Source organism: Mobula birostris, chromosome 16 (genome assembly GCF_030028105.1).
Source record: "Mobula birostris isolate sMobBir1 chromosome 16, sMobBir1.hap1, whole genome shotgun sequence".
NCBI classification, from domain to species: Eukaryota; Metazoa; Chordata; class Chondrichthyes; order Myliobatiformes; family Myliobatidae; genus Mobula; species Mobula birostris.
The window spans coordinates 68,702,353-68,718,231 of record NC_092385.1 but is presented as its reverse complement, the minus strand read 5'-3'; the positions used below and the strand labels follow the sequence as shown (position 1 = coordinate 68,718,231).

The 15,879-nt window shown below is 42.5% G+C and overlaps 1 protein-coding gene across 3 annotated transcripts in view; it reads left to right on the top strand.

Annotated features, from left to right (window-relative positions):
- Positions 1-4,316: 4,316 nt before the first annotated feature.
- traip (TRAF-interacting protein) overlaps positions 4,317-15,879 on the top strand; it is a 75,654-nt gene continuing 64,091 nt past the window's right edge. For 2 of the 3 annotated variants that reach the window (XM_072280806.1, XM_072280804.1), the window contains exons 1-3: positions 4,317-4,407; positions 5,476-5,627; positions 7,336-7,393. In XM_072280806.1, coding sequence (XP_072136907.1) covers positions 5,530-5,627; positions 7,336-7,393 — 156 coding nt within the window. In that variant the 5' untranslated portion in view covers positions 4,317-4,407; positions 5,476-5,529. Of the gene's footprint in view, positions 4,449-5,475; positions 5,628-7,335; positions 7,394-15,879 lie in introns of all 3 variants that reach the window. The other variant, XM_072280805.1, reaches the window with a different exon arrangement.

The window sequence follows — 15,879 nt, the reverse complement described above, 5'->3', positions numbered from 1 at the left end:
TACTGATACTGCTTCGATGACAGGTTTTTTTTCATTACCCTTGGAATTAATACAAAAATTCATTCTTGAATAGAATTACCTGCCTTGATCAGCATTATTGGACTTTCTTCTACCCTTCCTCTGACACCAGTTATTTGTTTTCATTGGTATAAAGCACATTGGAAAGTTGAATTTAATTACAAATACAACAAAAGACGTGGGTTTTTTTTCCTTAGAAATCGGAGGGGGGCAGAGGAAGAGGTTCAATTATTAAGATATTATCCAACAAAATGCATTGAAAGCTGCCTTGGAAACAACCTGTCCCATGGCAACAAAATAAAATCTAACACCCCAGTGCAGGGATGATTCAGCTTCAACCTTCACAGCAGTTGTTATGGTTACAAGTCATTGTATTTTTAATCTTTTCAGTCTAGGTAAAAATGCACTGCTTCTTTGATTTCAACTGCCTAATCTGTTTATATTTTATATATAAAATTATAATCCCTGACCTTTTATTCAAACTCTTAAGTAGGATTCAAATTTTAAAGCAAACACAAAAAAACCTAATTAAAGCCTTTGCCATTCTGAGTGTAAAATACAATCCTAATAAACATGCATATCCTACTGCTGTGTCTAATATTATGGCGTCTGTATCTGAAGTGCAGGCCTGAGCATAGCCTGGGGCAGGGCAGGGCAGAGAATGACAGTTGATCTCATTGTTGTGGAGCAGGGATCATTGTCTAGTTAGGAAGTTGAGAAAAGACTTAACTGGCTTGGGATGGGAGGTCTGAATTCAGGACCCATAATTCTGTAGGTCTAAAGGCTGATTTATACTTTTGTGTCAACTCGACGCTGTAGGTATGGTATCGCCGCAAACCCTACGCAGAGCCTACGCGGATCCCTACGACGTAGCCAGACGCGCACCTCTCCCAAAATGTAACTGCGCGTCGCAGCAACGCAGATCGCAACAACTGTGATTGGTCCACTTGGTAGCATCACATTTTCTCTTACACTGCAATAGCTTCCCATTGGCCGACAGAAGGGCAGGGAAGGAACTCTGGCTGCAATGCTTTCCATGAAACTTTACAGACCTCCGAAATTATGGAGGACACATCTCGCTTTTACGAAAAAAGTCATAGTCATACTCTATTGATCCCAGGGGAAATTGGTTTTCATTACAGTTGCACCATAAATAATTAAATAGTAATAAAACCATAAATAATTAAATTGTAATATGTAAATTATGCCAGGAAATAAGTCCAGGACCAGCCTATTGGCTCAGGGTGTCTGACCCTCCAAGGGAGAAGTTGTAAAGTTTGATGGCCACAGGCAGGAATGACTTCCTATGATGCTCTGTGTTGCATCTCGGTGGACAAAAGACGCTTGCTTTAAACTTGTTTACCCCGAGAAAGACTACCATGAAGCCTTGCGAGGGCAGGTGAGTGCGCATGCGCGATGTGCCCTAATTGCAGAGCGATGCAGACACACCAACGCACAAGTATAAATGCTCACAACTCGCGTAGGCCACTTGCGTAGGTTACGGCATCGAGTTGACACACAAGTAATAAATCAGCCTTAACACTGCCATCGATGGTCCTAAGTCTGGCTTTGAAAGGAGGAAGGTTGAGCATGGGGCTAGCAATGCCATCCCATCCCAGCACGACAGAAAAGCCAACACAATTTTTCCAAAGACCTTATTCCTGGGAGAGGAAGAATCTTCAATGAAAGACTGAAAGACAAAGGATAAAGACGAGGAGTTGTCAGTAGGCTTTAGAAAAAAGAGTTCAGCAGCTTTGTATCTATATTGCATCTTTTATGTCCCTTTCGGAATACCCCAAGGCAGCTTGCAGTTAACAAAGAAAACTACTGGACAAATTTGGTGGGTTCAGCATCATCTGCAGGAGGAAAGTATTACTGACATTATTGACTGCATTGGGACTATATCTTCCCTGTATTTCACCCCACAAGATGCTGCTCAGTTGACCGAATTCCTTTGTTTTTCGGTCTCAGATTCCAGCATCTGCAGTCTCTTGCTCTCAAAAATTTCTCCACTATCTTACTATTTAACCACTCTGGTACACCACTGTCATTGTATTCTATACCATTATTACCCCAATACCCTTCTCGAAAGCTCACTATCTCTATCACTATCCCATAAGAGCAACCCCACCATCTGAGCTCTGTACCATCATCTTACTGACCCCCCCCCCACACTAAATACCTCATTATTATCCCCACTCTCATTCCTCTGTTTTATCCTCTCCCTTCTACCTAATCCCATTCCCTACTAAAGGCTGAACGGACAGGTGACTGGAGGCGAGAGCATCAGGCCAAATTAATTTCTTCAGATAATGAAGTAAAAGCTTCCCCTTGCCCTCACTCACTTTCAAATCTTGCCCGGCTTCTCTCCAATTCTCATCACTTCCTGACTGCCAATCCCTCTCCTTCACACTCAAAACCCTTCCCCTCAACTTCCCTCCTCCTCATCATCCTTCTCCTCACCCTGAAACCCCCTTATTCCCATCCTCAACCCCCCCCAAACCCCCATCCCAAAGCTTCCCCTCCCCTTCACATCCCTATCCCCCAGAATCCTCCACCCCTCCCTCCCCCATACCCCTAACCACATCTCACACCCCCTATACACTCCCCACTTTCCACAAAACCATTCCCTCCTCAAACCCTCCTCCTCCCCAAACCCTTCCCTTTCCTCACCCACTTCTTCCACTACTACTTCTACTACTACAACTAAAGTTTAATGGCAGTTTGCAGACCAAATAAGATGCTTTACCACCACCTACTGGGTTGGAGTGTGGAGCAAAGAGACACAAAGTATACCCACTAAATTCCCCCTCCCAAAAAACTCAAATAATATCAAAAAGTCTAATGCTTTTTGAAAAGTCAAATATGCACTTATATACATTATGATGGCAGTGATAGCTTAACAAATTTTCCATGTTAAACTGTGTCTGTCTCAAAGATCTCAATTTAGCAATTAATTGTTCCCTTTGCACCTCAAAGGGACTGAATTCAAACAATACTTGCTGCACCCTTCCTTGACAAGTGCACTCCCTACAAATGCCTTGTATCATGCAATTTTAATTCTGAACAAGGCATTATTCAACCTAGTATGTTTCATATGTATGCATGTATAACTTTTCCCTCCTATTATACCCGTCTCCCAGATGAATTCCCACTATCCTCTGAAATTTATATAAATACCGTCCTTTCTTTTTCTTATTCCAATTTTGTTGCCAGTTATCGAATAGACGTTTTAATTATGGCTTTCACCTCCCCCTTATGCAATAATACACAGAGCAACACACACGAAATACTGGTGGAACTCAGCAGTTCAGGCAGCATCTAAGGAAATGAAGAGTCCACATATCTGGTCGAGACATTTAGAATTAGAGTCAGAATCAGGTTTATTATCACCAGCATGTGTAGTGAAATTTGTTAACTTAGCAGCAGCAGTTCAATGCAATACATAATATAGAAGAAAAATAAATAAATAAATAAACTTACAGCATATGTATATTGAATAGATTAAGATCGTGCAAAAATAGAAATAATGTATATTTAAAAAATGAGGTAGTTTTCACGGGTTCAATGTCCATTTAGGAAACGGATGGCAGAGGGGAAGAAGCTGTTCCTGAATCGCTAAGTGTGTGACTTCAGGCTTCTGTACCTACCTGACTGTAACACTGAAAAAAGGCATGCCTTGGGAGCTGAAGGTCCTTAATAATGGACGTTGCCTTTCTGAGACATCGCTCCTTGAAGATGTCCTGGGTACTTTGTAGGCTAGTACCTAAGATGGAGCCGACTAAATTCACAACCCTCTGCAGCTTCTTTCGGTCCTATGCGTAGCCCTCCTCCTCCTCCTCCTCACCCCCACCCCACCCCACCCCACCCCACCCCACCCCACCCCTCCATACGAGACAGTGATGCAACCTGTCAGAATGCTTCAAATTTCTAATGAAGTATAGTTGCTGTCTTGCCTTCTTTATAACTGCATCGATATGTTGGGACCTGATTAGGTCATCAGAGAGCTTGACATCCAGGAACTTGAAACTGCTCACTTTGATCCCCCTATGAGGATTGGTGTGTGTTCCCTCGACTTACTCTTCCTGATAACTTTGATATAAAATGATTACTTGGCTAGAATGTCTGTCACCCCAACATGGGCAGAGACCCATAAAAACTGGATACACAAGCTTAGACCCTGCAGCTTCAACAGCTGAAAAAAGACCGGCCAACAATTTAAACTACAGCATTGTACAGTACCTCCTTCCACCGTCACAACTTCCCCCTCAGTAACCGGAAGTGCTGCACAGCCCGGCCGGAAGTGACGAGAAGATTTCAAACCGCCCAGCGGCGGCAGCTGAGTGCTGGGAAAGGACGGACGGAAACGAGGGGTTCAGGCCACCTCGGGTCGGTACATTTACTTCTCTAGTCTAGATAATTGTCATGAGGTGCGTTGTCTCTCACCTTAACTCTATGCTGCCCTTGCTTTCTTTCCTTCCTGCGCTCACCACCTCCATCCTCCTTTTCCCTCACCAGCTCCCCTGCCCTCAGCACCTTCCCTTTTGCCCCTATTCTCTGCCCTCAGCGCCTTCCCCTTTGCCCCCTCTCCTGCCCTCTGCACCTTCCCCTTTGCTCCTCTCCCGTGCCCTCTGCACCTTCCCCTTTGCTCCTCTCCCGTGCCCTCTGCACCTTCCCCTTTGCTCCTCTCCCCTGCCCTCTGCACCTTCCCCTTTGCCCCCTCCCCTGCCCTCTGCACCTTCCCTTGCTCCTCTCCCGTGCCCTCTGCACCTTCCCCTTTGCTCCTCTCCCGTGCCCTCTGCACCTTCTCCTTTGCCCCTCTCCCGTGCCCTCTGCACCTTCCCCTTTGCTCCTCTCCCGTGCCCTCTGCACCTTCCCCTTTGCTCCTCTCCCGTGCCCTCTGCACCTTCCCCTTTGCCCCCTCCCCTGCCCTCTGCACCTTCCCCTTTGCCCCTCTCCACTGCCCTCTGCACCTTCCCCTTTGCCCCTCTCCCCTACCTGCAGCATCTTCCTCTTTGCCCCTCTCCTCTCCTCGCAAACATTAGGCTGTTGTAACAGGTTTCGTATTTGGAGGCTTTCAGAGTTCATGCTGTAGAGTCTTCACTCTACAGTTGTCAATTAGAGTATTGGGCTCCTCGAATTTGTAGTTGATTCCAACCCGATCTGTCTGCATCTCTTCTTCCAAGAACTGTGTATGATCAGTCAAAGAGTAAATTAAGCGTTCATGAAGGGTTTTGGCAATGTGGTGGTTAAGGTGTTTAAGCAGTGTGATGGTTGATCTAAAAACAAGAGTTCAATTCCTGCCATGGTAACTGGAGAATTTCAATTCAATTAATTGCATAATGCTGGAATTTTAAGATCTTTACATTATTGTACCAGATGAGGAATGTGTGTTACCTTCAGTCTGTGACCTCTTGTCCACTAAAGCCTCATGTTTTTGTATTTTTGAACTGACAGGATAGGACCACAGCAAAGACATATAAACAGAATTGTTAATGTAGGGGAGAAAGTATGCCAATTCGTGCCTATTGTACAATTTGCTCTGATTACTTTGATAATTTTAAAGATGTGGCAGCCATTCATTGTGGACACACTTTTCACAGCGAGTGGTGAGTACTGAAAACAACAATTGTTTTATACGTTGACTTTGAGACAAGCTGTAGAAAGTAACTCTTGAAATGAGGATTTGTATTGTTTTACAATCTGCATTATTCAGCTTGATAAGTTAGACTCCACTAAAAATTAGTATTATTAATTAAACACACTTTTTATCAACAGCTTTGTGTTATGCACTAAGTTAAATGAAGATCAGTTGTATATCTGGGCTCAGTTGACAGTCAGGATAATTTAAAGAGCTATGGAACAGAACATGAAAGAAACCGAGTTCTCCATTCTAAGTAGGGTATTAATAAAACTTCTTGATTAAATTTGTATTTTCAAAATATAGCCGTTGTATATACCGACACAGTGATTAGTGCAAACCACACCAGTGGAGATCCATTCTTAGTGCTTTAATGGTATTGTAATGGAGATTTCAATGGAGCACAGCATTTATTGGCCTAGTTCTTTATTATAAGATTCAATATAACTACCTTCAGATTCGTTTATTTAATACGTGCATTGAAACATACTGTACAGTGAAATGTGTCATTTGTATTAACAACCAACACAACCTAAAGATGTGCTAGTGGCAGCCTGCAAGTATTGCCTGTGCCCTTCCTTCACAGTTCTTGCCAGTCTAACATCTGTCCATGTACAATATGCCCTTTGCTGTGCATCCACGTTGCTGACCTTCAAATGCAGAGCAGAAGCCTAGACTCTGGCCTGACCTCTAACCCCACCCCCCACGTCCTTGCCCCTAAACCTTCCTGGACAATTTCATGGATATGAATTATGTATATAGTGTTTTGAAGGATGGTGTTGTATTCCCACATGATGCAGTGTATTGCAGCATAGTGCATAGTACAGTGGTGAAAGGTTGATTCTCATCAGTCTACAATGTTCCCCATTTCAGTAAGGGCACACTAAGGTTTATTCTTAGAGAAGCCACTAAGATCCATATTCGCCCTGTCAGCTTGGAGAGATAAAGGTATCCCAGTTTTATTATTGTGCATTTCCTCTTGATTGAGCAATAGTGACAGAGATGAAGAGCGAGTCTCTTCCTGAGCACAGCTGCTGCATGGCCAGCGGAGAGCAGATGAAAAGGAAATTAAGTTGATACATCTCCTGACCAGGTGCTTTTATCTTTGCTGCTTAGCATTTTACAGGTGGAGATATAGGGTTGTTACTTACAAAATGTCAAAATTGAGGATTTAAGAATATCTTGCGGTGTAATTATCTGTGGTATCAGGAGTGTCTAGCTTTGAAAATTAGTTAAATCCTCATCCTCATTCTAATAGCTCATACCATCAGATTCTCAAAATTCCATTATTCCACTGGTGTGCAACCTGTTTAAGAGTAATGTGAATCAGTTGTTATTTGTAATTCCTTTTGTAATATGTGAATCAAATGATGAGCTTGTTTCAATGGGAGATTAAGAGCCATGTGTAAATTGTATATATTTCAATTCTTGCGTGCAATGAGATGTCATCTCTTACATTAGTACTGTTCTTGACCAGAGATCAAGGTCAATTGGGATGGGGAATAAATGCTGGTCTTGTCAATAACAGTAGCACTCCATTAATCAATTTCAAACAAGATTTATAAAGAACAGTGTTACAACTATTGGAATTAATTAATTACACATCAGAGTAAATAGTTATCACTTCAAAGTGTTTATTTTTAGCTGATTGTCTTTCATTTTTATAATTCTCATAGTCTTGCTCAGTGGTTCCACAGTGCTCCTTCTCGGACCTGCCCTCAATGTAGAATACAGGTACTGTAACTGATAATTTTAACTAATTGCATATACCTTGCTGTACCACATGACTATAATAGAGATATAATACAACTAATGCTGCATATACGTTATGTTCTAGCTGAGTCTCCTCTAGCTTTGCAGTTCAAATTGTTCACCTACATAATTCTGATGGGATATATCCATGTGAAAGTGGAAATGTGTGAGTTCAGGATCAGTATTATCTGTTAATCCTCCTGCCTTCTGTTCAATAGTAAGCTATCATAGGCTGATCCATAATTAATGCCATAGGCTCAGAGTGCTCAAAAGAGTTGGGGAGGGGAAATAAACAAAAGAAGTAAAATACTGCCGGAAATCTGAAATAACAACAGAAAATACCAGAAGTGCTCAGCATCAGGTAGATTTGGACAGAAATAAAGTTGACATAGCGTATATTTAAAGCAGAGGTTGATATGTTCTTGATTAGTAAAGGCATCAAAGGTTACAAAGAGATGGCAGGAGACTGGGATTGAGGGGGATAATAAATCAGACGTGTTGGAATGGTGGAGCAAACTCGATGGTCTGAATGGCTTAATTCTGCTCCTATGTGTTTTGGACATTAAGGGAGTTGGCTGTGTGTTGAGAAGGTTAAAAGGAAAGCATTTCAGTTTCTGGGGGTGGGCATAATTTCCTCATGTGTTGTACCCAAAGAACTAAGTGAAAACCTACCACCCCTCCCACAAGACAAAGTTTTGGAAACTCCTTGTCAGTCCAATTTCGCCTGGATTGTCGGTAAAGAAAATAAAGACTAATTTATAAATGGCCAGGATATTTCTTTAAAAAAAAAGACACGAGAAAAGTGCATTAATTCTCTCTCAAACATCTATCATAGTTTTATTATCTGTTTAAATGTTAGTGTTCTAAGGCACATTAGATTGTGATACATGTGCAAATATTACATTGTTTCATATATTCATTTCAATATTTTACTTTAACCTTTACTTTAAATGCTTTTAACGAAAGAGTTAGATTGAAGAAATTCGGCATTAAAGTTTAGTTAAAGCTTTTCCGATGGTAAGTTGAATCTCTTACCTCTGAAAGTGGGTGTAAAAGCTACACCAAACTGATGATGGAAGTCTCCAAGAGACTGTACTATACGATGAAGTCTTTTCTAAAGAAGTCCAGCACTTCAGTGATTGGACTAAGGAATATTGTTACGTCTGAGTCCAGTGAGAATTGTCCTAAATATGAACTTACTCTTCCTCACCAGAGTATTGACAGTGTATAAGATATAACTTGCATTCTTTCTCATACTTTGAATTTCTTAGACAAATGTTCTTGATCAGGTTGTTTCCAAAGTATTCATAATTAAAATCAGATTTATAATCACTGACTTATGGCAGGAAGTTGTTGTTTTGCAGCTGCAGTACAGCAAGATTGTTGTTGCACAGCACCACTCAACCAGCCAATCTTTCTCATGCCTGTATGTCTCCTTGTTGCCACCATCACCAATAATGGCGTCAACAGTGAATTTATAGATACTGCTTAGACACAGTCATGAATGTATAGAGAGTAGATCAGTAGTCTAAGCTTGCAAGGGATATAGAAAATAGTAATGAGCTTCAGAATTTGCAAGTTCTTGTGTTTCTATTAATATAAAAAATTTGCATCCTGATCGAGATTGGTGGACTACTTTTTCAAACACCTCTGCTCCATCCGCAAAAAGCAGAATCTCCCGGTGGCCAACCATTTAAGTTCCTATAACCATCACTGTTTTGATAGGGTATACGTCCTAGCGAAAGGACAGACAGGTGGGCAGAGGGAGTGGAATGCCTCTGTTGGCAAGGAATGAAATTCAGTCCCTTGGGAGGGGAGGCATAGAATCAGGAGATGTAGAGTCAGTATGGATCAAACTGAGAAATTGTAAGGACAAAAAGACCCTAATGGGAGTTATCTACAGGCCCCCAAACAGTAGCCTGGATATAGGGTGCAAGCTGAATCAAGGGTTAAAATTGGCATGTCACAAAGGTAATGCTACGGTTGTTATGGGGGATTTCAACATGCAGGTAGACCAGGAAAATCAGGTTGGTACCGGACCCCAAGAAAGGGAGTTTGTGGAGTGCCTCTGAGATGGATTCTTAGAGCAGCTTGTACTGGAGCCTACCAGGGAGAAGGCAATTCTGAATCTAGTGTTGTATAATGAACTGGATTTGATAATGAGGGAATTCGAGGTAAAGGAGCCATTAGGAGGTAGTGACCATAATATGATAAGTTTTAATCTACAATTGAGAGGGAGAAGGGAAAATCGGAAGTGTCAGTATTACAGTTGAACAAAAGGGACTACGGAGCCATGAGGGAGGAGCTGGCCAAAGTTGACTGGGAAGATACACTAGCAGGGATGACAGTGGAACAACAATGGCAGGTGTTTCTGGGAATAATACAGAAGGTGCAGGATCAGTTCATTCCAAAGAGGAAGAAAGATTCTAAGGGGAGTAAGGGGCGACCATGGCTGACAAGGGAAGTCAAGGACAGTATAAAAATAAAAGAGAAGTATAACATAGCAAAGATGAGTGAGAAGCCAGAGGATTGGGAAACTTTTAAAGGGCAACAGAAGATAACTAAAAATGCAGTACGGGGAGAAAAGATGAGGTATGAAGATAAGCTAGCCAGAAATATAAAGGAGATAGTAAAAGCTTCTTTAAGTATGTGAAGAGGAAAAAAATTAGTTAAGACCAAAGTCGGGCACTTGAAGACAGAAACGGGTGAATTTATTATGGGGAACAAAGAAACGGCAGATGAGTTGAACAGGTACTTTGGATCTGTCTTCACTAGGGAAGACACAAACAATCTCCCGGATGTAATAGTGGCCAGAGGACCTAGGGTAACAGAGGAACTGAAGGAAATCACATTAGGCAGATAATGGTGTTGGATAGACTGATGGGACTAAAGGCTGATAAATCCCCAGGGCCTGATGGTCTGCATCCCAGGGTACTTAAGGAGGTGGCTCTAGAAATCGTGGGTGCATTGGTAATCATTTTCCAATGTTCTATAGATTCAGGATCAGTTTCTGTGGATTGGAGGGTAGCTAATGTTATCCCACTTTTTAAGAAAGGAGGTAGAGAGAAAACAGGCAATTATAGACCAGTTAGCCTGACATCAGTGGTGGGGAAAATGCTGGAGTCAATTATAAAAGATGAAATAGTGGCACATTTGGATAGCAGTAACAGGATCAGTCCAAGTCAGCATGGATTAGAAACATGGAAAATAGGTGCAGGAGTAGGCCATTCGGCCCTTCGAGCCTGCACCACCATTCAGTATGATCATGGCTGATCATCCAACTCCTGTACCTGGCTGATCATCCTGTACCTGCCTCCTCTCCATACCCCCGATTCCTTTAGCCACAAGGGCCATATCTAACTCCCTCTAAAATATATGCTTGACTAATAATCTGGAATTTTTTGAGGATGTAACTATGAAAATGGATAATGGAGAGCCAGTGGATGTAGTGTACCTGGACTTTCAGAAAGCCTTTGATAAGGTCCCACATAGGAGACTAGGGTACTGACATGGATAGAAAATCGGTTGGCAGCCAGGAAACAAAGAGTAGGGATTAACGGGTCCCTTTCAGAATGGCAGGCAGTGACTAATGGGGTACTGCAAGGCTCAGTGCTGGGACCGCAGCTATTTACAATATGCATTAATGATTTAGATGAAGGGATTAAAAGTAACATTAGCAAATTTGCAGATGACACAAAGCTGGGTGGCAGTGTAAAATGTGAGGAGGATGTTATGAGAATGCAGGGTGACTTGGACAGGTTGGGTGAGTGGGCAGATGCATGGCATATACAGTTTAATGTGGATAAATGTGAGGTTATCTACGTTGATGGCAAGAACAGGAAGGCAGATTACTATCTGGATGGTGTCAAGTTGGGAAAAGGGGAAGTACAACGAGATCTAGGTGTCCTTGTTCATCAGTCACTGAAAGTAAGCATGCAGGTACAGCAGACAGTGAAGAAAGCTAATGGTATGTTGGCCTTCATAACAAGGGGAGTTGAGTATAGGAGCAAAGAGGTCCTTCTGCAGTTGTACAGGGCCCTGGTGAGACCACATCTGGAGTATTGTGAGCAGTTTTGGTCTCCAAATTTAAGGAAGTACATTCTCGCTATTGAGAGAGTGCAGCGTAGGTTCACGAGGTTAATTCCCGGGATGGCGGGACTGTCATATGATGAAAGATTGGAGCAACTGGGCTTGTATACACTGGAATTTAGAAGGATGAGAGGAGATCTGATCGAAACATATAAGATTATTAAGGAATTGGACACGCTAAAGGCAGGAAGCATGTTCCTGATGTTGGGGGAGGCCACAGTTTAAGAATAAGGGGTAGGCCATTTAGAACGGATTTGAGGAAAAACCTTTTCACCCAGAGAGTTGTGGAGCTGTGGAATGCTCTGCCTCAGAAGGCAATGGAGGCCAATTCTCTGGATGCTTTCAAGAAAGAGTTAGATAGAGCTCTTAAAGATAGCGGAGTTAAGGGATATAAGGAGAAGGCAGAAACAGGGTACTGATTGTGGATGATCAGCCATGATCACAGTGACTGGCGGTGCTGGCTCGAAAGGCCGAATGGCCTACTCCTGCACCTATTGTCTATTGGCATATCGGTCTGTGGCTTCCTCTTCTGCCACGATGAGACCACTCAGTTTGTAGGAACAGCACCTCATATTCTGTCTCTGTAGCCTCAAACATGATGGCATGAAAATCAATTTCTCCAACTTCTGGTAATTTTCCCCTCCCCCTTCCCTCTTTTTCAATTCCCCACTCTTCTCCTCCTTATTCCCTTTCTCCCATAGACCACTTTCGTCTCCTATCAGATTCCTTCTTCTAAGCCCTTACCTTTTCCATCTATCACCTCCCTATTTCTTAGTTCATCTCTTCCCCACCCACCTGGGTTTGCCTATCACTTGCTAGCTCCTCTTTCTCCTCCCCTCGCCTTCTTATTCTGACATCTTCCCCCCCCCCCACCTTCTTTCCAGTCATGAAGAAGGGTCGTGGCCCAAAAGGTCAGCTGAGTTAGATAGGGAGTTAATGGCTTTGAGGCAAAGTTTGTGGATGATACGAAGTTAGTTGGAGGGGTAGGTAGTACTGAGGAAGCAATATTTATGCAGTGGGGCTTAGACAAATTGGAAGAATGGACAAAAAAGTGGCAGATGGAGTACAGTTTTGGGAAATGTGTGATAATACATTTTGGTAAAGAAACAATAGTCTGTAATATTATCTAAATGGGGAAAAAAAATTCAAACATCAGAGGTGCAAAGGGACTTGGGTGTCCTTGTACAAGACTCCCAGAAGGTTTAATCACAGGTTGAGTCTGCAGTAAAGAAGGCAAATGCATTGTAGGCACTTATTTCAAGGGGAATAAAATATAAGAACAAGGAGATAATGCTGAAATTTTATAAGACACTAGTCAGGCTGCACTTGGAGTATTGTCAACAGTTGTGGGCTCCTTATCTGAGAAAGGATGTATTGTCTTTGGAGAGAATCCAGAGGAGGTTCATGAGGATGATTCCGGAAATAAAGAGAGAGGTTAACATATGAGGAGCGTTTGGCAGCTTTGGGCCTGTACTCACTAGAATTTAGAAGGATGCGTGGGATCTCATTGAAACCTATCAAATGTTGAAAGGACTAGTTAAGTTGGATGTGGAGAGGATGTTTCCGCTGGTGGGGGTATTCAGAACCAGAGGGCACAGCCTCAAAAATTGAGGGACGACCTTTTAGAACAGAAGTAAGGAAGAATTTTTTAAATTTTTTTAGATTTGCAGGGGAATGGGCACCAGAGTGCCAGAGCTGACAGTGTGGCTGGGATGAAAATAAATGATGTTAAAAGTTCAAGCAAATCCGCTGATAGAAAGGTTGTGAGTGGTGGTAAACATCTTCTGAGGTGTATATATTTCAATGCTAGGAGTATTGCGGGGAAGGCGGATGAGTTGAGGGCGTGGATTGACACATGGAATTATGACGTTATAGCAATTAATGAAACTTGGCTACAGGAGGGGCAGGACTGGCAGCTTAATATTCCAGGGTTCCGATGTTTCAGATGTGATCGAGGCAGAGGAATGAAAGGTGGGGGAGTAGCATTGCTTGTTAGGGAAAATATTACAACAGTGCTCAGGCAGGACAGATTAGAGGGCTTGCCTACTGAGTCCTTATGGGTGGAGCTGAGAAACAAGAAAGGTATGGCCACATTAGTGGGATTGTGTTACAGACCACCCAATAGTCAACAAGACTTGGAAGAGCAAATCTGCAGAGAGATAGCAGGCAACTGCAGGAAACATAAAGTTGTGGTGGTAGGGGATTTTAATTTTCCATACATTGATTGGGACTCCCATACTGTTAGGGGTCCAGATGGTTTAGAGTTTGTAAAATGTGTTCAGGAAAGTTTTCTAAATCAATATATAGAGGGACCAACTAGAGGGGATGCAATATTGGATCTCCTGTTAGGAAACGAGTTAGGACAAGTGACAGAAGTCTGTGTAGGGGAGCACTTTGGTTCCAGTGATCATAACACCATTAGTTTCAATTTGATCATGGACAAGGATAGATCTGGTCCGAGGGTTGAGGTTCTGAACTGGAAGAAGGCCAAATTTGAAGAAATGAGAAAGGATCTAAAAGGCGTGGATTGGGACAGGTTGTTCTCTGGCAAAGATGTGATTGGTAGGTGGGAAGCCTTCAAAGGGGAAATTTTGAGAGTGCAGAGTTTGTATGTTCCTGTCAGGATTAAAGGCAAATTGAACAGGAATAAGGAACCTTGGTTCTCAAGGGATATTGCAACTCTGATAAAGAAGAAGAGGGAGTTGTATGAAATGTATAGGAAACGGAGTAAATCAGGTGCTTGAGGAGTATAAGTGCAAGAAAATACTTAAGAAAGTAATCAGGAGGGCTAAAAGAAGACATGAGGTTGCCTTGGCAGTAAAAGTGAAGGATAATCCAAAGAGCTTTTACTGGTATATTAAGAGCAAAAGGATTGTAAGGGATAAAATTGGTCCTCTTGAAGATCAGAGTGGTCGCCTATGTGCGGAACCAAAGGAAATGGGGGAGATCTTAAATAGGTTTTTTGCGTCTGTATTTACTAAGGAAACTGGCATGAAGTCTATAGAATTGAGGGAATCAAGTACTGAGATCATGGAAACTGTACAGATTGAAAAGGAGGAGGTGCTTGCTGTCTTGAGGAAAATTAAAGTGGATAAATCCCTGGGACCTGACAGGGTATTCCCTCGGACCTTGAAGGAGACTAGTGTTGAAATTGCAGGGGCCCTGGCAGAAATATTTAAAATGTCGCTGTCTACGGGTGAGGTGCCAGAGGATTGGAGAGTGGCTCATGTTGTTCCGTTGTTTAAAAAAGGATCGAAATGTAATCCGGGAAATTATAGGCCAGTGAGTTTAACGTCGGTAGTAGGTAAGTTATTGGAGGGAGTACTAAGAGACAGAATCTACAAGCATTTGGATAGACAGGGACTTATTAGGGAGAGTCAACATGGCTTTGTGCGTGGTAGGTCATGTTTGACCAATCTATTGGAGTTTTTCGAGGAGGTTACCAGGAAAGTGGGTGAAGGGAAGGCAGTGGATATTGTCTACATGGATTTCAGTAAGGCCTTTGACAAGGTCCCACATGGGAGGTTAGTTAGGAAAATTCAGTTGCTCGGTATACATGGAGAGGTGGTAAATTGGATGAGACATTGGCTCAATGGAAGAAGCCGAAGAGTGGTGGTAGAGAATTGCTTCCCTGAGTGGAGGCCTGTGACTAGTGGTGTGCCACAGGGATCAGTGCTGGGTCCATTGTTATTTGTCATCTATATCAATGATCTGGATGATAATGTGATAAATTGGATCAGCAAATTTGCTGATGATACAAAGATTGGAGGTGTAGTAGACAGTGAGGAAGGTTTTCAGAGCCTGCAGAGGGACTTGGACCAGCTGGAAAAATGGGCTGAAAAGTGGCAGACGGAGTTTAATACAGACAAGTGTGAGGTATTGCACGTTGGAAGGACAAACCAAGGTAGAACATACAGGGTTAATGGTAAGGCATCTGGGAATACAGATACAAAATTCCCTAGAAGTGGCGTCACAAGTAGATAGGGTCGTAAAGAGAACTTTTGGTACATTGGCCTTTATTAATCAAAGTATTGAGTATAAGAGCTGGAATGTTATGATGAGGTTGTATAAGGCATTGGTGAGGCCGAATCTGGAGTATTGTGTTCGGTTTTGGTCACCAAATTACAGGAAGGATATAAATAAGGTTGAAAGAGTGCAGAGAAGGTTTACAAGGATGTTGCCGGGACTTGAGAAACTCAGTTACAGAGAAAGGTTGAATAGGTTAGGACTTTATTCCCTGGAGCGTAGAAGAATGAGGGGAGATTTGATAGAGGTATATAAAATTATGATGGGTATAGATAGAGTGAATGCAAGCAGGCTTTTTCCACTGAGGCAAGGGGAGAAAAAAACCAGAGGACATGGGTTAAGGGTGAGGGGGG